This window comes from Oreochromis niloticus, linkage group LG16, assembly GCF_001858045.2.
Source record: "Oreochromis niloticus isolate F11D_XX linkage group LG16, O_niloticus_UMD_NMBU, whole genome shotgun sequence".
NCBI lineage: Eukaryota > Metazoa > Chordata > Actinopteri > Cichliformes > Cichlidae > Oreochromis > Oreochromis niloticus.
The window spans coordinates 33907993-33928780 of record NC_031987.2 but is presented as its reverse complement, the minus strand read 5'-3'; the positions used below and the strand labels follow the sequence as shown (position 1 = coordinate 33928780).

The window sequence follows — 20788 nt, the reverse complement described above, 5'->3', positions numbered from 1 at the left end:
AATATGACCTGCTGTATATGTAGCCCTTAATGTAGCTACATCCATGGCTAATAATAATAATAATAATAATAATAATAATAAGCTCCATTCATTTCCCAACTCATGCCATCTGGATCTGTTCATAATTGCTTCATTTTTCCTGACACAGTCTGCTTACTATATTAAAAGTGTCTCAAAGTTGTGTCTAAAAATCTATATTATTTATTTATTACTCTATGCTCATTTGGGAAACAAAGAGAGTAGACATTATTAGAAAACTTTAGTACAGAAAACCCAGGGTTAACGCTGAAGTAGCTCAGAAACAGAAAATAAGAGACGAGGTTGGAGGAGCAGAATCCAAAAGGGGCTTAACAAAGCTGTCGTCAACTAAGCAAGGAATTAAAGGCAGAAATACAAGAAATTCAATTCAATTCAGTTTTATTTACATTATTTATTTAACAATAATCTCCTCAAGGCACTTTATATTCTAAGGTAAGAAACTGCACAATAACAGATCGAAAACCCCAACAATCAAACGATCCCCTATGAGCAAGCATTTGAAATAAGCACATGGAAAGTAAGACTAACATCATACACAGAAGGTTAAATTTCAACAGAATAAAGAACCATAATGTAAAGGTTGAAAACACAAAACTAGAAGAAACCTGTCAAAACCCTGGACCCAGAGACAGGACAGGACTGTTCGAGTTTTCTCTCTATTGTTGAAGGGTATTACCAATATACCAATTTACCAATATAAAGTGCCTCGAGGTGACAGGTGGTGTGACTTGTGGTCTATAAATTGAACTGAATCAACTGTGATGAGGAAATACTGACCTATTTCTGCATTTACTGAATTTGTGAAAAACAAAACCATGAACTGTGTACAACTTAAAAACCTGTACTCTGTTACTGTTCTGTAGGAGTTACCAGAAAATGAACATCTCCATCCTCCTCTCAGTATCACTGTTGTTGACTGGCGTGCTTTTGGTCGCAGCACTCTTGTTGGGAACCACATCATCAACAACCTCAAAGCTTTCAAACCAATTCCACTTCCAGCCCTTCCTGCACCCATACGGACACACAAACCACCCAAAGACATCAGCACCCCTGGACCTACCATGACATTAGAGCTACACAGTGCTGAGGGTAATGCTAGTGTGTGTATTTGTTCATTACATAATTATTTGTTACAACATGCATATTATATCAACTAGTTATGATGCTTATGCATTATGGAGAACAATGGCAGTCTTGCAGAGGATGATATTTTGTTCAGACCGTGGAAAAGATCACTTGACACAAAAGTACTAAAAAGAATATAAATGAACCACAAAATCTACAAAGAACCTACAAAGAGGTAAAAAAACCAAAAAAAACAATTGACATTGCAGTTATTTTCACCGATGGCTGTAGTGGGTCAAAAGCAGCCACTACATTTTCCTGTAGAACTGACCATTATTGTACAAAGCACGCATAAGAACTCAAAGTGCTAAGATTACCAATTTGCTTGGGATAATTATATAATTCATATTTAGTTAAAGAACAATTAAAGACTGTGGTTCACGTATTAGAAATACCCTTCTTTGGTCAACCTAGACAGACTGAATTACCTGATGTGTCAATGTGCCGTTTGTCCTATTCCCTCTTACATATTCCTTCCACAAAGATTTTCTTTTGAGGATATTTTCAATAGTAGGTTCACATGACAGCATCCTAAAAGCTGCCTCTTGTCCACCAGGACAGTCACAGGATTCTCCAGAGACTAGTTCGGCTGTAGCACTGGCTAACCAAGATTTCCGGATCACTGTAGAGGATGAACCCCTACCACCCGCTCCACCACCTGCTCCACCCATTCCTAAGCAAGAAGCCAGGAAGAAAAAGTTGACAGTTAGTTCACACAATAAAACCTTTTTCTGTCAGTCACATAAACTGCTTTCTATAGATTTTTCAAATGTGTATATATGTTTTAAATCCAGGAGAGCAGGGCAAAGTCCACTCGTAGCCGTTCCACCAAACGCAGGAAGCGGACTATCGCAGATGAATCAGCTGAGAGTGTCATCGACTGGTGGTCCAAATACTACGCCTCAGTCGAGAGAGAGGTATCTAAGATTGCTGGGCTGTTTTCTAAAAATATCAAACAATTATTTAAGTCATTTTAAAATGTGACGTGAACATACTCTTCCTTGATTATGTTCCAGATCAAACGACGGGACAACTCTCCATTTTCCGAGGTCTCCAAAGGTACATATGATCAGTGCTTTTTGAGCAGCTGCTTGTGTTTTGTTCAGGGTCAAGGGTCAGCATAAGAGGACTGGCTCCCTATTTTGCCAGGTGTGAGTGACACACTTTCCAAAATTTTGGAAAATTTAAAAATCTGAAATCATCAAATTGGGGAAAAACTCAATCAGTCTTATAAGATCCCTCTCCTCTCTCCCAGTTTGGATTCAGGATACTGGTATCCTCTCTACTTTTAAGATTTTGCATAAAACTTGTTTTTGATAAAGCTTATAGTTGGGGCTTGATCACTCTTTTCACTTTGCACGTGTTTACAGACAACTTGTGGATGTTTACATCAGCATCAGTAATTATTAAACTGTCTCTCTCCCATAGTGTGCCTTTTGTCCTGTCTCCCTCTGCTGTCTTCTCTTTCCCCTCACCCCAACTGGTCGCAGAACAGAGCTGCCCCTCCCAAAGGCTTGTTCTATCAGTGCTTCCTTCCTGTTGAAGAGTTTTTCCACCCCATTGTTGCTAAGTACTTGCTCATAGTGGATCATCTGAGTGTTCAGGTTTTCCCTGGAATATTGTAGGATCTTTACCCTAATATAGATGAGGAACAATTTCAGAAATGTGCCTTGTGTAAACTGAATAATGTGCACAAAATAGCCTCTAACTACTCCCAGAGTATTTTTGACCCACTATTACAGGTGTCTGGACCAATGACTATATAAAAAATGAAGAACACAGCTCCATTTCCTCCCACAAAATTGAAGCCAAAATTTTCAGTTTATAGGTGCTACCATGTTGCATTTTTGGAGCCAGAGTCTGCACAGTGGTGACTTGAGATGGAGTCATGGAACTAGCCTGGTTACTCCGTTTCAAGTTTAATCTCAATTTTAATTTGTAATACCTCAAAAATCCTACAAGTTCTAATAAAATATGACTATAAAGTAGACCATTATAGCAAATGGTCCACTTGGGAAAGTAAATATTTTGGGTAGGGAGCAGTGGTGCAGGCGAGGAACCAGACCAAGTGAGAAGGTTTACCAACACCTCTGTTTGACGTCATGCCTAGTCCAGCAGTTTCTCCAGCTGCTCGCAATGCACCATCTGTGCCTCCATCATGCCAAGACCCAACGCTCAGCAGTTAGTGAGAATTTTGACATAATATCTGCCAGTAATACCTTACATCTTCTCAAATCAGTCTCAGAGAGGATGGTTAGGCTCTTGTCTTTACCAGGTTTAGGTAACAGAGTAATGATACCTTGTTTCATGGGTGACATTAAATTAATGTTTTCTATACTTTCATTTAGAGCATTAAATAGTAGTTTTTAATGTCCTGAATTTATTTATTTATTTAATTTGAGGTTAAACCAATTAAACTCATTGAATCACTGAGATCTGTTGACTGATAATGAACCCATATATAACGCAAAAGTACGACTTCGTCTTCATCTTTTTTGCTTCCTGTATCTGAGACCACAGAGCTTCTCTGGGCTGTGTATCTGCCATGGTAAGATCTTCCAAAAACCAAACTCAGGATTCCTGGTACACTTCCAAATCTTCACCACTGTATTGTTGACTGGATGGTGATCTGACATGTTTTTTTTCTCCTCTTTTTTCCCCAACTACCCATCCCATCCTACCGTCTTGAAGCAGTATGTGCTACAATCGGTCTGTGGGCCACTCTTGTTTGTAATGTTGTTGGTCTGTGAGCCAGCCATGAAGCGACGTTATACCATACAAAGAGCTGAAGTGAAACAAAATGTTAAAAACAATGAAAAGTGTGAACTGCAGTTAAGCTGCTGACACTGCTGTAAGACAGTCAAGCCATCAGAAATACTTGTCATGACCAGCAGGGGATTTGTGTGCACATGGAGCCTCAAATAAACCTTTTTTTAACCAACTGAATGAAATGCCATTGTTACTATCACATTAACTACAGAATGCTGTTAGATTTTAAACTGCGTGCCTTTTTAAATATAGCAGTGTTTATTTAGTTTAATTTAATGAGCGGCCAGTTATGATAAAACCAATAGCAGAAATCATTAAAACTGGAGCAGCCAGGCAATGTAAAAAGTGCAGTGCAAGTGCAGTTATGTCCAGTGGGTGGGCGTTCAACACAGCAACTCCACCTCAAGTCACTAGTGGACAGACTCTGCTTCAAAAAATGCAACACAGTAAGCCCCATAAACTGGGCCTAGCACACCTAGCATGACAATCAATCAACTCCATTTACATATACTACAGTTCCTCACACTGTTCAAATTATAATGGAAGACTTTGTTGGATGATCATTTTCACATAATCCAACAGTCTTCCTGCCTGTGGTTCAGGGCCAGAAGCTCATCTTTGTATTAGCGTTAGCTAAGTTCTCCCAGCAGATGACGCTGAGAACTGTTCACATTCCAGCTTAAGCCATGAGACGGGGATCGATTTGTGATACTTTTTCTCTTTTTTATGGTTACAACAGAGAGGCCAAAGGAAAGCAATAGGTCATTTTAGGACAGTTTATTAATTTTCTATTACTGTATATTGGATAACATCCTATATCCTGTTCTATATCAGCAGACAAATACATCTGTAAGCCTTTGGTCACAAAAGCAGAAATGTGCTAATGCAGACAATTGTTAGCATTCATAAAAAATAATAAAAACATGTTGTTTACGACAAATTAATAATAACATAAAAAGAGAAAAATAAATGATAATATTTGTCAAAAACTTGGTGTCAAAGTATTGTTTTCTGCGATAACCTAAAAATCATGAAATTGGGAAATATCAATTGGTACACACTGGTTTTAGAAATAATAACCCCTTTTTTCCCCACTGACCCACACACACTGTTGTGCATTGCAGCTTTGTCGTACCACAGCTTGCTCAGCGATGGAATAGAATCTTTGGGTAAGGATTAAGATCGCAAAAAAAGAGACAAAAAGATTTGAAAAAAGATAAAACGCCGTGTCATTGAGGGTCATTTTTACTTTCTGGGAGTTGAGGTTCTGGGAACTGTCTGGTTTTGGTGCTCCGATCCTGCAGACAGGTTATAGCAGCTCTGTTTTGGGTAGTTTATGATGTTAGTGGATCTGGTCCTCTCACTGCATGATCTGATTGGTATGACTGGATGTCTTAGATGGCAGCATTTGAAAGATGTGACAAGTTCTTCTGAAAAGCCCTGCAAGAGAATGACTGCAAATGTCGTTAAATAACAGACAACTTTTGAACTGTTGCTTCTGGTGAATAGGACAGTTCTGAGCTCAGGGTATGGCACTTCTTAACTAAACTCGGTGGCTTACTTTGTTACCTGCTGTTAAATACTGTAGTCACATTTTAAATATGATATCTGCTGTGTTTGGACCTTTAGTTTTCACAGCTGAAAATATGCCTTGTCTTTTTCATCAGTCAGCAGCCAGTCTGATGGAGATAAGAAGAAGAGGCAACACAAAGGAAAGGGAACCAGCATCAGTCCCCATACCAAATTAGCTACACTCAAGGTAATTTTTTTCAGAGATGATACAATTCTTGTACAGGTTTACCGGGCCCGGTTATGGTTTTACTATCCAACCAAAGAATAAAAGGGGCACCGTATGCTAGAAAGAAAAGCTTGAGTTACTCTGATCTTGGCTCTGCAGCTGTACAACAAGGAGTTGGAGTCAGAGTTTGGGCCCTTTGATGACTGGGTGAAAACATATGAGTTGTTCCGAGGGAAAGCCAGTGAGGAAGAGGGATCAAATGAGGAGAGGTTTGTTGGAAAATTTAAGGTGAGATACTTTGTAATGTTCTTTGTGGGTACTACTTCCGTACTGCTTAACAACTAGCATATCTACACATAAATCTTCATGCTGTCTCTTAGGGTCGATTCTGCCTCTATAAGCTCGCTGAGGAGGAGAAGGAGGAGGACTGGGATGAAGCAACAGACACTGGGAGCTTCAGAGTCAACAGAGGAATCCCTCCCAACAGCCCAGTCCAAGTTCTCATACGGGTTTACATTGTCTGTGTGAGTCCTGCTCACAGAGGAATTTTCTGCTGAGTTCTCTTTGGAATTAAAACTTACATACTTAAACTAAATACTGTTAAAATGTCACCTCCAGAGAACAATGTTTTACTTGAAAGTTGTAGAATAGTTTTCCATTGTACTGAGAAACAAAAAAAGCAGCATTTAGTGAAATTGACGTGATACAGTAGTTAGTACATCGCCTAACACCAACGTTAGAGGTTTAAACTGCTCTAGATCCTTTCTGTGCGGACCTAATTGACAGCACTTCCTGAATGTGTAGTTATACGTCTGCCTTAGCTCTCAAAGTGCTTCTGGCAGATTTAATTATGTCAAAAGTCGCATGCAAGAAAAAACATAATGACAAGCAAATTATTATCATTATCATTTCCACCAGTGTTGGTCAAGTTACTTGAAAATAGTAATTAGTTACTAATTACTGATTACTTCTCCAAGAAAGTATTCCCGTTACTTTACTGATTACTTATTTTCAAAATTAATTAGTTACTTAGTTACCTTTTAAAAATATGATACACAACCTGAATACGTAATAAAGCAACAGACCTTTCAGCCCAATTCTATTTTTCTGCATAATCCATCATTCAAAATGTAATCAAATGAAAAAGTCTCTTTTTAAAACTTGTTTTATCAGTTTTAATATTTTACCTTTATGCACATTGCATCAAGCAAAAATTAAATTCTATGCAACTGTCTTTGACTTGAAGAAATGTTTTTAACATTTAAACATATTTGCTGCATATTCCAGCACATAAAATAAAATCATGTTTTGTGTTTACACTCTTTCAAATAGAAGCAAGTAAAACACAGCAGAAAATAAATAAAATCAAACATTCAGCAGCTCTTAAATCTATTGTCACCTGTTCAGCAGGAGTGGGGCGGGTGGAGGTTTGCCCACAGCGGTCATGTCAGTGGGGGGATCCGGGGGTTTCTCTGTGTCACATTCCCGTGACGGCGTGCTCGCTGCTCGCTCAGATTTGAAGTTTAATTTTTTGCCGTAGAAAGAAGTTTTCTTCCCACGCAGAGTGCACAGCGGACGGTAATGTTTGTGTCACTTTTTACAGAATCAAACTCAAAGTAATGTGATTACTTCCACGCTTTAAATGCTGCATGGTCGTACTCTCTCCATCACTCCATGTTATCCATTGTTGATCTGCACACGTCTGTTGTTGGCACGGACGTCGCACACGCGTACGTCACTGTCATGAGACACAAAATCACGGTTTAGTAACGCAGCGTGCTTACAGGAAAGTAACAGTAATCTAATTACTTTTTTGCAGTAGTAATCCCTTACTTTACTTGTTACTTGAAAAAAAGTAATCAGACTGCCAATCTCTGATTGCCACACAATTGTATTCCCCTGAAGTAAATTTAACAACCTGGAGAACTCGGCAGCCTGAGTTTTCAAAGAAGCCATCGCACATGTGAGTGCCTGCTGTGCGAGCGATGCAGGAGATTCAGGCTCTCACAGGCAGCTCTGTTCTCAAAGGTGAATTCTGCTTCATTTTTCAAACAAATGCAGTTTAAAACAGCGCTTATGTTACTCCCGCGGCCTAGCTCCATTTAACACTGAACCTGTCCATCACAGAGCCTGTGGTGTCACTGTTTTGAAAGTGACCAATCACATTAGGACCTCTGTTCCTTTAGGCTCATTGACTAGCTGCACCACTCTGTGATAAAAACTCGTATTACACAAAAGTACCTTCATTAAAACTGTCACCACATTTGTTAAACCCATCTGTTCTCATATTCAGAGGTCAAATAGCATTCAGCACCAAGTTCATTAAAAGCTGTAGCAAAGCACCTAATCACATTTCAAACTGCAGCTTTTTGCAAGCAACCAGTACTCTAATATAGGCTGTCCTTACAGCCCAAACAAGCACTGCAACACTTGACAACCACAAAAGCCCAACTGCAAACACCACAGCGAGGACGCGAGGATCCCTGATTCCCAGTCCCTCGTTACCTAAAGGAGGACTATACTCTCTCCTTCTTGTCCATTAACATCTCTTATACTTGCCTGTTTTTGTTGTTAGTAGTACCGAAAGTTAAAACCACCACCAGGAGGTACCAGCAGGTGCCCCAGTGAGGCAGATGATGCTTTGGTGACCTCTAAAAGGAGCAGCTGAAATAATAAGAATAAGCAGCAGACATCTTGAACTATAGCATATTTTATAATGGAAGGTTTTTTAAAAAAATTAAACATAATAATTTACAAATAGTGTCCTTAATGGTACTACTTTTAGTACTTGTTTGTGAGTTCTTTTATGATAACCCTTGTCTTTCCAGGCCTCTAACCTGCACCCAGCTGACCCGGATGGGAAGGCGGACCCGTACATTGTTCTACGACTTGGCAAAAATGAAATCAAAGACAGAGACAACTACATTCCTAAACAGCTAAACCCTGTTTTTGGAAGGTAAATAATTGGTAAAACTTCTCAGGAATAGTCTCACATTTTAAATATGACTCCTTCTCTTCTCCTTCTTCCAGATCTTTTGAGATGCAGGCAACACTTCCTCAGGAGTCTCTGCTGTCAGTGCTCATCTATGACCACGACCTGGTGGGAGGGGACGATCTGATTGGAGAGACCTGCATTGACCTTGAGAACCGATATTACAGCAAACACAGAGGCACCTGTGGACTCCCTGCTGAGTACAGTCTGTAAGCCTGGACATTTGAACTCTTTCAGATCAAAGTCCAAGTTATTTATTCCATTTGGTCACTTCAATAAATTACCATCCTACCTCATAGTTACATTACTTTTTTTTCTATTACATTAAACTACCAAATTCAACTGGAGGAGTAGAAATTCCAGGCATCTATATCCATCTACAACTCTGCATTCTATGAATCCATTGCACTAAAGTATTTACTGTTCCTTCCATGTTGTCTATCAGTGAGGGTTACAATGCCTGGAGAGACTGTTTGAAGCCATCAGAGCTGTTGGCAAAGATGTGCAGAGAGAGTGGTTTGGACGGTCCTCACTTCAGTCCAGGGCGCATCATTGTGTCAGATAAAGTTTTCACTGGCAAGACGCTCTTCATGCATGAAGGTAGATATAGGGCATTCTAGATCAGTTGCATGATTTAAAAAAAAAAAGTTTTCAGACATTTACTGCATGAATCCATGTGATACCTTTTAATCAGGTGCAATTCCATCTTTGTAGTCTAAAGCACTTTGTGCTGTCAGTATGAGTAGGAAGGGCTATATAAAATGTAAGTACAATACAATGTGAGTACAGTTGCATAAGTAATAAATATCCCCATCAGTAGCTGTACATGTCATTTCAGTTTTAGTATTTCCAGGTGATGCAATAGAGAGAACACCAACAATCACACGATCCCTATGATCCAACACTTGGTCACTGTGGGGAAAGATAGTATAGATCAAGAAAATATGCTGGAGCTAGAAAATATATATAGGAGTCTGATTTGTCATTGTCTTGTGTATCTCTCAGACGAGCCAGTGGAGTCCTATGAACACTTGTCACTGAAGATCCTACACCGCTGGGCTGAGATCCCAGGTGTAGGATGCACACTGATACCAGAGCACATTGAGACCAGAACTCTGTTTAATAAGGCCCGGCCTGGAATGGACCAGGTATGTTTGAGTTTAGTATCCTGGTAAAAAATAATCGTTATTCATGCATTTACAACCTCTAAGCTTTCTGGGTTTTCTGGGTCTTGCCCAAATGTCCAATTAAAAATGCTTATTTTAATATGGTAAAGTAAATTTATTGGCCTGTACTTCATTTAACACCAATTGTATGAAAAGTTTTCTTTCATTAACTGCCTACATTTGTGTGCATGTGTAGGGTCAGGTCCAGATGTGGGTAGACATGTTTCCAATGGACCTGCCACATCCAGGACCTCCAGTGGCCATTTCACCTCGAAAACCAAAAGGGTGAGACTTACAAACTGCTGATGACCTCAAAAACGTAATAAAACAATGTCTGTCAATGTTGTTTTGGAATGCGGTCATTCAAACTCAGATGTATTTATTCAGATACGAGCTGCGTATTATCATCTGGAACACAGAGGATGTCATTTTGGAGGACAGCCACTTCCTCACTGGTCAACAGTTCAGTGATATTTACATCAAGGGGTAAAAAAAATCTATTTGTTCCTGGTATTTTTTGGCATAATAAATATGTTTTTAGCTTTGGAAATAATAATTCCAAAACTAAAGTGACATTTGCTTTCTGTTGTGTAAACTTGGCTGATTCCTTAGTAGCCACAAAAAGTATTGCAGTTGTTAAGGTTCAAAAGTTGGAGAAAAGGAGTACGGAGGGCTCACAAGCAAATAACAACTCTGGTCCAGAAGATGTGATCGAAGCAAAGATTTATTGATTACACGCGTGGAGTCCGAAGCTGGGCAAAGTCAGCAATCGAACTGAACTTACAACAATTAGACAAAGGTTTTATATGGGTACAATAACAAAGCCCCCTCTTTTGCAAAAATAGACAAAGTACAGCTTACGTCACTTAAACCACAAAATGTTCCGTGAACTTTAACATAGTTTAAAGAACATTACGTCTCATCTCCATCCCGGTGTCGCCCCACGTACGCCTTCTTGTCTCAACCTCAGTTGCACTTCCTCTAAGTACTGTTAAGGTTCAATGTTGAGAGAAGGAATCCATAAATAACCACAGATCCAGGCGTGTGCAATTTAGACGGCATTTTAATGAACACATGTGTGAGTTCGACAACCCAATCAGTGTTGAACTGTCTTTACCATACTCAGACAACAGTTTTATAGGGTTAAGATAGTACAGCCCCCTTTTCTGTTGCTAGGCAGATTTAAACAAAGCATACGTCAACTCAAAACCACAAATGTTCCGTCAACAACCTTTAACATAGTTTTAAAGAACATTGTCTTCGGGTCGGTGCTTCCCCTCAGCTCGTCTTCGCTGTCGCTTTATCTCCTAGGACATCTGTTGCACTTCCTCTAAGTACGTCGGCACAATTCTGCATTTGCAGCAAAAATACATCTTCACTTCTGCCCTACCAAAATAGATCTACTATGGTGTGTATGTGTGTGTGCGTACACGTGCGGGGGCGCGTGCGTGCTGTGTACTGCGTACGTGTCATGACCTCTCTCACTATTTGTCTGTCTGTACGTGCTGAGTTTGCATCTACTTTCTGAACCTTAGTTGACCTCAACTTAAGCAACCAACCAGGCTCAGGCCATCCTGTGTGTAATGATCTTGACTTATATGTAAAATATATAAACAACTGTTTCAATCTACCACAACTACTTAAGGCTTAATCCGCAATAAATGCATAATAAACACCCTACTCTTTGACTTGCACTTAAACTCTGGCTTCAGTTTCACTTCTGCAAAAACATGCTCTGCAGACGCGTTTCCTGTCTCATTTTGGCACAGAGTGTATTTTCCTGTCTCTGCCCTCTACACAGAAACACTGAGATCATAGAAGCATTAAAAACATTTAAATTATAGATTCAACTCAACCGTTTAAAGTGGTTCTTCTTGGACCTGTAATAAAGGCTAATATAATACCAATATATTTGAACATCTGAATGCATCTGCGAAAGCAACATCACCCTCAATCATGAAATGGTAATGATGATTATAAAAGTAGCAGCAAATAATAGCAGTAAAATATTTCTCCTCTCGATAGTACCTCGGCACAATTCTACATTTGCAGCAAAAACACATCTTCACTTCTTACTTACCAAAATAGATCTATTATGGTGTGTATGTGTGTGTCTCCAGTGTATGCTAAGTATGTGTCATGACCTCGTCTGCACTCCGGCTCACCTCACACCTCTCGTCTTAGCCAGACATAAGGCCTGTGCACATACACAGCTGAACTCTGTGTGATTTCTAGGCTAAATGTCACACTCAAACCATGAAGGAAACTTACTCAAACTGAACATAAATGAACTTAAGACTTACTCAAAAGGATATAAGTGATAAATGATACAAACTTAACTCTTAGCTCTAAAGAATATAAGGATATAAGGATATAACTCCAGGCATATGTCATGTAAGCAGGTGTGTTGCAATTCCTTTCAGAGCTCCTGTCCTCCTCACCGTATATTGGCTGATCCTTAACGCCTGCCAAGAGTTTCTGACCTTCACTTGACCAGGAGCCACAGCTCTTTAATAAGCTCAAATGCAATCATGTGTAAAAGATTAAAATCATTTTCATAACAAAAGTTCTCTCTTCTCAGATCTACCAATATGTTTGCTCGTCTCTACTACAGTTCAATCATTGAAAATTACACTGATCAGCATACTTTGTGGAAATTACAGATTACATCATGGCAAAAGCATTTTTCAGACCCCTCACAGTACCCACATGTGCCGTTCAATATATATGTATTGAACGGCACATTGAATATATGGCATATCTCTGTTAGCGAGTTGACGCGGATTGCCCCGTGCAAGGGCTGCACGGCGTCAACACGTTAGTGCCTTGCAGCCCCTAAAGCTAAACTAGCTAGCTAAACCTTTATGTAAAAAAGCACTGCTAGAAAATCGCTCACCTTACCAAATCTACTGTCATTCCCTTTGTCTGTAGCTGGCTGAAAGGTTTAGAAGATGACCGACAAGAAACTGATGTGCATTACAACTCTCTGACTGGAGAAGGAAACTTCAACTGGCGCTTCGTGTTCCCCTTCAGCTACATGCCTGCTGAGAAGGTACTCATATTTGTGTGATCTTTGGTCCTAGGAGTTCCAGCTCCCAGCCTGATGTAGATAAAATAGCTGCTACAGAATCACATCGTTACCAACTTTACCTCTCACAGGTAGTGGTGGTGAGGAAAAGAGAGAGTATTTTCTCTCTAGATAAAACAGAGCAGAAGATTCCTGCTATCCTCATTCTGCAGGTCTGGGACTTTGAGACACTCTCCTCTGACGACTTTCTAGGTGGGTATGCACAAGTGCCTATTCACATGGAGAGGCAATTATACACACATATTTTACTGATGAACATAAAACTGAGGTGATGCAGTGGTTAGCACTGTTCCGCCACCAAAAAGGTCCTGAGTTTGACTTCACTATGCTAAATGGACTGGTTATTAGACAGATAAGAGAGAAGAAGACAAGAGAGAAGAGCCTGCATTAAGGCTCAAGGCTGCGAAAAGGCTGAAAGTTGCAAGACAGGAGAGAGAAGAGCCTGAATAAGGCTTCTGGACCACTGTTAGATGACATAGCTGAGAGCTTGCTAAAGTGTGAAAGTTGCAAGACAGTAGAGAATACAGCCTGTGTTAAGGCCTGGGGCTGCTGATGGCCGACAGAAGGCTGAAGATAAGATAACCCTTTATTATTTCCACACGTGGGAAATTTGGTCATGGCAGAAAGAAGACAGTACAAAGTTAAGAGCACCAAAACTAAGAAAAAAACAGAATAGAATAAGATAAAATAGAATAACATACTATACAAAACAGAATAAAATACTATATTGCATCAGAAAAATTGCACTTGGTAATATTACACATCAGGGAGACTAGGCGAAGGCTACCATGGTGTATTAGCCACCATTCACTCCAAAAGACCTAAGTCTTTTGGAGTGAATGGTGCACACACAGGTACAGTCTGCTCTGCCCTTTTCTGTAGAGAGCACCTGAATTGTGAGTACAGTCCGGTTTTTTGTTCAGATGAAGGTACCTGTAGCTGTCCACAGCCTCAATGTCCGTAACTTGGATGTTCAGTGGTTGCAGTGGAGGATGCTTGTGCCTGCGGAAGTCTACCACCAGCTCCTTGGTTTGTCCAGTGTTGATCTGGAGGTAGTTCAGCTGGCACCAGTCCACAAAGTCTTGAGTCAGTCCTCTGTACTCCTTGTCGTCCCCATCAGTGATGAGGCCGACTATTGCAGAGTCATCAGAGAACTTCTGCAGGAAGCACTGGGTGGAGTTGTGGGAGAAGTCTGCAGTGTAGATGGTGAAGAGGAACGGAGCCAGAACCGTTCCCTGTGGGGCCCCCGTACTGCAGACGACCCTGTCCGACACACAGCCCTGAGTCCTCACATACTGTGGTCGGTCGGTGAGGTAGTCCAGTATTCATGTAGTGAGGTGATGGTCCACTCCAGAGTTCTTGCCTGGCCTTCAGGACCGTGGGAAGAATAGTGTTGAAGGCACTGGAGAAATCAAAGAACATGATTCTCACAGTGCTCCCAGCGGTCTCCAGGTGAGCGAGGGAACGATGTAGGAGGTGAATGACGGCATCATCCGCTCCAATGCCAGGCTGGTAGGCAAACTGAAGTGGGTCCAGTGACGAGCTCACAAGGCGCCGAAGCTGAGCCAGGACCAGCCGCTCCAGGGTCTTCATCAGGTGGGATGTCAAAGCCACCGGCCTTGACACATGAAGTCTTTGGCACGGGTACCACACAAGAGGTTTTCCAGAGCTGTGGAACCGTCCCCAGCTCAGGCTCAGGTTGGAGATGTGCTCCATCACCCCACACAGTTGATCTGTGCAGGACCTGACAACCCTTGAACTGATGCCATTAATCTTTAATCCTCCTCAGTTCCCTCCTAACCTGGATGGTTGAGAGTAGTGAGTATGGTGAATAGAGGAGGTGTGAAGTGTCTGAGGTGTCAGAGGTGGAACAGCAGCAGTGGGGGTGGGTGAGTCTGCAGCCGATGTGGAAGACTTCATCCTGGATGAATCAAACCTGTTAAAGAAATGATTCAGTTCATTTGCCCACCTCACATCCCTCCCAGGCAGAGAGTTCTTATGTTTGTGGCCTGAGATGGTTCTGAGGCCTCTCCAGACTTCGCTAACATTGTTCTGCTGAAGCTGGTTCTCCATCTTCTGCCTGTAGCTGTCCTTCCCTTTCCTTATCAGTCCCCTCAGCTCTCTCTGCACCCTTTTCAACTCCTCTTTGTCTTTGGATTTGAAGGCCCTCCTCTTCTGCTTGAGGACAGCTTTTATTTCTGGAGCAATCCAAGGTTTGTTGTTGGAGAAGCACCGCACAGTCCTGGTGGGTACGGTGTTATCCACACAGAAGTTAACGTAGTCCGTAATGCAGGTCACAAGGCTGTCAATGTCCTCCCCGTGGTCATCACAAAGCACCTCAAACACAGTAGACTCAAAACAATCTTCTAGAACCTCGCTGTCCTCCAACCACCTCTGCACTGTGCGGGTGGCTGGTGGCTCCCTGTGCACTAAGGGTTCGGGAACAAGGTGCACCAGGTTGTGATCAGATCTTTCCAGGGGAGGGAGAGGCATACAGTTGTATGCCTCTTTTGCGTTGGCATACAGTAAGTCCAGTGTTTTATTGTCTCTGGTGGGGCATGTCACATACTGGGTGAAGGTGGGCAGCGTTCAGACCCCTGATGTTAAAAAAGGGCTCTCAGAGATGCGTTTGCAGTCTGCTGACCACAGAGTGGAGAGAGTCACAGGCTGCATCCGCATTGGATGACGGGGGGCATACACTGTTATCGCGATAACATGCGAGAATTCCTGGGGCAGGTAGTACAGACGCATGCTAATGGCTAACAGCTCAATGTCTCTGGGATGTGCCCAGATGCACCTTTAGTTTTGCGATCAGTGAAGAATAGAAAGTGTTACTGCACTGTGTTCAGGAAAATGCTGCTATAATGGCATAGAATAAGGAGTATGCTTGAATCTAGGGTGACCATATTTTGATTTCCAAAAAAGAGGACACTTGGCTCGGTCATGAAGAACTTGCTTAAAGAAACATATTTAACATATTTAAACGATGCCTTCTCTGTGCGGTTAATGAATTGTGAAATCAAAAAAGTCATATAGGCTTCTACAAGTCAACAAGTGCAAAAAAAACCCAACTTAAAAGCGTCTGGAATTAAATAATGGTACAGAAATAATGCCTCATCTGCATAACAAAAATTACCAGTACTGGGTCGGTACGAGGCAAATTTCTTCTGCAGTTCGTCTGAAAAGATGCACTTGCACTTTGGGATCTTTTAAACATCCTTAGGCGCGTAGCTGTGCGCTGTCTGTCCCGTCTGTGAGCACAGAACAAGCGCTCACAAAGCAGCAGTTCAGGGATGACGTCATACACATGCGTCCTCTGTAGGAAAACACGGACATTTTGATCAATCTTAAAATTCCCCCCGGACAGAATGTGAAAAGTGGACATGTCCGGGGAAAAGAGGACGGTTGGTCACCCTACTTGAATCATTCCTGTGGAGGACAGGAAACAGCAGAAATTCAGGAAGACTACTCCTGCTAACTATTAACAATGCTAATACCGCCCAAAACCTGAAGATGGTGCTAAATGTTTAAAGCACTGAAAACAGAAGAAACATGAAGACATAGAAAAGGACATTGTCACAGTTTGCAGAGGCAGACTGTATGTGTTGCGAAAAAAGGACTCAAATGCAGAAACGAAACAGAATGTGAAACGTGACGTGGATTAACAGAAAACGAGCAGTTTATTAAGGCTGGCAAAATAAATACAAACAAAGTGCATGGGTGAAACTAAACAATAACCTAAACTGTGTGAACTAAAACTAAAACATGAAGAAACCTTAAACATGGAGAACTGGCGTGGATGCCTGGAGACACGACATGAAAACACAGACAACCTGACCAGGAATGACTGAAAACACACTGACTAAATACACACAGAAGGATAATGAGGGAAATGGAAACACATGGGGAAACAGCTGACACACATGAACATGACGATGTCACAAGGGGAGAGTAAAACTAAACACAGAACACAGGACCTCTTCAAAATAAAACAGGAAACATAATGAGACGCAGACATGAGAGCATGAACTTGACAATGTAAGACACACAGACATGAAACACATGAAGGGCAAGGGAGACTTAACAGAGGTTGAAAACACAAGGGGGAACTAATAAGCAAATGACCTTAAACATAAACAATAAACATGAAAATAAACTAAAACTCAAAACGCTTGGTCAGAAGACCCAGGATCGTGACAAAATATTGAGCAGGTATTACAAACCTTCTGAGACAATCTTTAATGGCAGAACGTATTAGGAATCGCATTGGAGAGCCAGGACGAATACTTGAGAGAAAATGTGCATGACTTGAATGAAGGCAAAAATAACTTGACAAAAGAGATTCAGATGGCCAAGCAGAGGCAGCAGCTGATTTTTAATGAATGAGAAGCCTCCAAGTGTGGTTTTTCAAACTTGTTCGCATGAGCTGATAACCTAACACTGCACACTACCACGAAATCTGGTGTTGGCTGCAAAAAACATGGCAGTGTACCTGACTGACTGTGTGTCTGCAGGCACACTAGAATTAGACCTCCATGGATTTACTCGGGGAGCTAAAACAGCCAAGTCGTGTAAGGCGGAGATGCTGACAGATGGGACTGAGAGAATCTCCATCTTTCAGCAGAAGAGAGCACGAGGCTGGTGGCCCTTCACAAAGTCAGGAGAGTTGACCGTAAGTACACAGTAACACACACATGCAGTGTATAAACAAATATAAAAATAAAGTCAGGCAAATACAGATCACCAAACAATCGATCTTCCTCCAGGGGAAAGTGGAAGCAGAGTTCCATCTTGTGACAGCTGAGGAGTCGGAGAAAAATCCTGTTGGCCGTGCCCGCAAGGAGCCAGAGCCACTACCAAAACCAAAGTAAACATAACCACACAAGGCTCTGTTTATCTGTCAGAATAAAATTAATTTATGTACGGAAAATACCTCAAAAGAATACAGGGACATTTCTGTAAATTTGAGTTATATTTTACATATTTACACATTTACAATAACAATATTTGTGAGTCAAAGTACTAGTTCATATTACATATGTACAAATGAAACAGAATATTACTGTATTTTGAGGCTTCTCACCTAACAAACTATGACCAGTTAAGGAATCAGCCTTACTGTATCTATGTCCTAAAGTGGTTTAAAAATGTTGATGTTGCTACCACTTGGTATAGCTACATGTATCACTATGACCTTCTTCCACTGCTTGTCCACCACAGCTATGTCTGGTTGGTAAGGTATCACCAGATGTACCCGTCTGTATCCCACAGGATCTTAGCTCAGTCATGGCATTTTGGTATCAGGACTTCCAGGTCATACTTGACACAGGTGTTCTTTATACTATGCCAGCCACCTGGTTATGGTGTTCCATGCCTGTACCTCATTGATCTTCTGCATGTTGGAACACTGCTACTAGTTGTTTCACTGTCAGTACAGATGTTGGGTGTCGAAGAGTCCATAGGTCCCACATCCTCTTCATGTAGCCCCTTCAGCTGGGTTACCTGCATAGCAGCATTCCAACAGTGCTGTTCTCATCCCTTGCCCACTTATGCCCTCTTGTTCCACTTCTCATTAGTGTGTCCTGGTTCTTCAACACGTGACGACGTCTGTGCCGTTATGGCTTCACTTATCTGTCTTTTCACTCATATTCGAGATAGGTTCGGTTATAAAGGGTGGCGCTAGCCTGGGGATCCTTACTGGATACAGATGCCCTGGTCAAGAGTCAACCCCCCAACCTGAAGTCGAGCTATATCTATCTGTTGATCAATGCACACATAGATAGAGAGAGAATACATGGCCTGTTCCCCAAAGATCAATCCAGGTGTAATCTCATTTACAAGAGAACAATAACCCACGGGCAGACCCACCCAGACCAGAGACTGCACAATACCAGAGGAACTTTGGTAGAAAGAGGTGTCACACACTACCAACACAAAGTGACTGGTGGAAACCACAGCAAACCTCCCAAAACAAGAACCAGTCAGCATCACAAAGGCTGAGGCATCTAATAACCAGTTTAAAGAATAAAAAGCTGGAAAGCCTCATTACTTTACGCGATTCACACCTGGCAGATAACAGCAGGTACTCATTGTGAGTAGCTAACACAGGGCAGAACAGTCCTGTTCATGAAGGGCTTCCACACCATCAAACTCTACTGGCCAATTCCATGTTGTTTCTCTGAACATTGAAACTTGCGTAGCAGCCAAGTTTAGTCAGCAAATAAGGTCAGAAAGGCATTGGAAAAGGGGCCAAGCAGTGCAAGAAAGACTGATGAGGAAAAGGACAATGAACTGTCATGGACGATGCATTGAAATACAAGCCCCTGGATATACTATATGATTTCTGGAATCATGTTTTTAATGTGGTAGCATTAGACACTTTCCCAGGTGACACATTCAGGGTTGCTAAAGCATCATAATCATCTCAGTCTGTAAGAATCTGTAATGAACTAAACCAGTTAATTTGCTTTTCTCCTCTCTTTTCCACAGTCGTCCAGACACCTCCTTCTCGTGGTTTGTTAACCCTTTCAAATGTTTCTTTCACTTGGTGTGGCGAAGCTACAAGAAGTACATCATCATCGGCATCATTCTGCTGATCACAGCGCTGTTCCTTGCCCTGCTCTTCTACACACTACCCGGAGCCATCTCTAACAAGATTATCAGCGGCTAAACGAATAAACAATGTATGTGTATACTGCAGTTCTAAACAGCTATTCCAAATGATGAAATGCTTTTACAGTGAAGAGTCCCAAGTCTCCATGTTTTTGAATATTGAAGTTGTGTAGATGTTTGGTCTCACTTTTTAAAACAGTCATTTACATCAATGGGAATAAAAAGAATTAAGGCTGGCCATTTCCTTTTAATTAGTTTTGTGTCTGAATGAATTTTTTCCAAATGTTACTAACCAGTGAAAGTTAACATTTTAACATTTTAAGATGATGGAAATGCAAAACAAAATCTACAAAATTTGTTTAACCATAATAAATAAATGTGAGTCAGTAACATGTCTGGATTTCATACCTTCATTTATCAGGCACGTATCATTCAGTAATATATAAGCAAAGGCAGAGTACAAACACATTATCATCACAATACTTATTCATAACCATCCTGCAGATGTACCATTACACAGAGCTGCTTTCAAAACCAGCTGATACTTACTTACACTTTTTCTTCGATTGATCTTTCAGTTAACTTCTGTAATTACTTTACATGTCTTTGAAGTCCTACCATTAACTAAAGCTTCAGTACTGTTGACCATATAATATTATTACAGTGATAAGAGCATGCTTTAGGTATTAAAAGTACTGTGCTGTAGTGGTTGGAATCATATCTAACAGGCTCCAGTTTGTCCATATAAATAGGGACCACTTCTGTTTAAGTTATGTATATGCTTAACCTAGGCGATATCATTAGAAGACATATCATACATTTTCACTATGCACATGAAACTCAGCTTTATGTGTCCATGAAGCCAGATAACACACACCAATTAGTTAAACTACAGGAATGTCTTAAAGTAATTAAAGACGTGGATAACCTCCAATTTCCTGTTTCTAAATTCAGATGAAACAAGGTTATTGTCCTCAGTCTTAAAATGTATAGGATATTTAATAGAAGAATGGGATTCAGCCTTCAGCTTTCAAGAAACTCTTCTGTGGAACCAGCTTCCAGTTTGGATTCAGGAGACAGACACTATCTCTACTTTCAAGATTAGGCTTCAAACTTTCAGTTTAGATAAAGCACATATTCAGGGTTGGATCAGGTGACCCTGAGTCCTCTTAGTTATGCTGCAATAGGCCTAGGCCTAAATGTTTCTTCTGCACTCACCTTTTGGCATTTATACACCACTTTGCATTTAATCATTAGTT

General features: G+C 41.0%; 2 protein-coding genes across 6 annotated transcripts in view; one reads left to right on the top strand and one right to left on the bottom strand.

Moving 5' to 3' along the window:
• The window catches only part of fer1l6 (fer-1 like family member 6), a 69873-nt gene extending 49954 nt beyond the window's left edge, over positions 1-19919 (top strand). Inside the window, exons 26-44 of one of the 2 annotated variants that reach the window (XM_025903509.1) lie at positions 903-1128; positions 1721-1869; positions 1959-2081; positions 2181-2223; positions 5058-5102; positions 5601-5692; positions 5831-5959; positions 6052-6195; positions 8500-8627; positions 8702-8872; positions 9109-9263; positions 9669-9811; positions 10026-10114; positions 10217-10315; positions 12761-12881; positions 12989-13109; positions 17432-17589; positions 17684-17784; positions 19407-19919. In XM_025903509.1, the coding sequence (XP_025759294.1) occupies positions 903-1128; positions 1721-1869; positions 1959-2081; positions 2181-2223; positions 5058-5102; positions 5601-5692; positions 5831-5959; positions 6052-6195; positions 8500-8627; positions 8702-8872; positions 9109-9263; positions 9669-9811; positions 10026-10114; positions 10217-10315; positions 12761-12881; positions 12989-13109; positions 17432-17589; positions 17684-17784; positions 19407-19587 (2418 nt within the window). In that variant the 3' untranslated portion in view covers positions 19588-19919. The remainder of the gene's footprint in view (positions 1-902; positions 1129-1720; positions 1870-1958; positions 2082-2180; positions 2224-5057; positions 5103-5600; positions 5693-5830; positions 5960-6051; positions 6196-8499; positions 8628-8701; positions 8873-9108; positions 9264-9668; positions 9812-10025; positions 10115-10216; positions 10316-12760; positions 12882-12988; positions 13110-17431; positions 17590-17683; positions 17785-19406) is intronic. The other variant, XM_019353013.2, reaches the window with a different exon arrangement.
• A 277-nt stretch (positions 19920-20196) lies between these two features.
• Positions 20197-20788, bottom strand: part of si:ch211-67e16.4 (MKL/myocardin-like protein 2) — a 12817-nt gene continuing 12225 nt past the window's right edge. For all 4 annotated transcript variants that reach the window (XM_025903510.1, XM_013264697.3, XM_025903511.1 and 1 more), the window contains exon 10: positions 20197-20788. This exon is cut by the window's right edge and continues 785 nt beyond it. The gene's annotated coding sequence lies outside the window, so the exon portion shown is untranslated.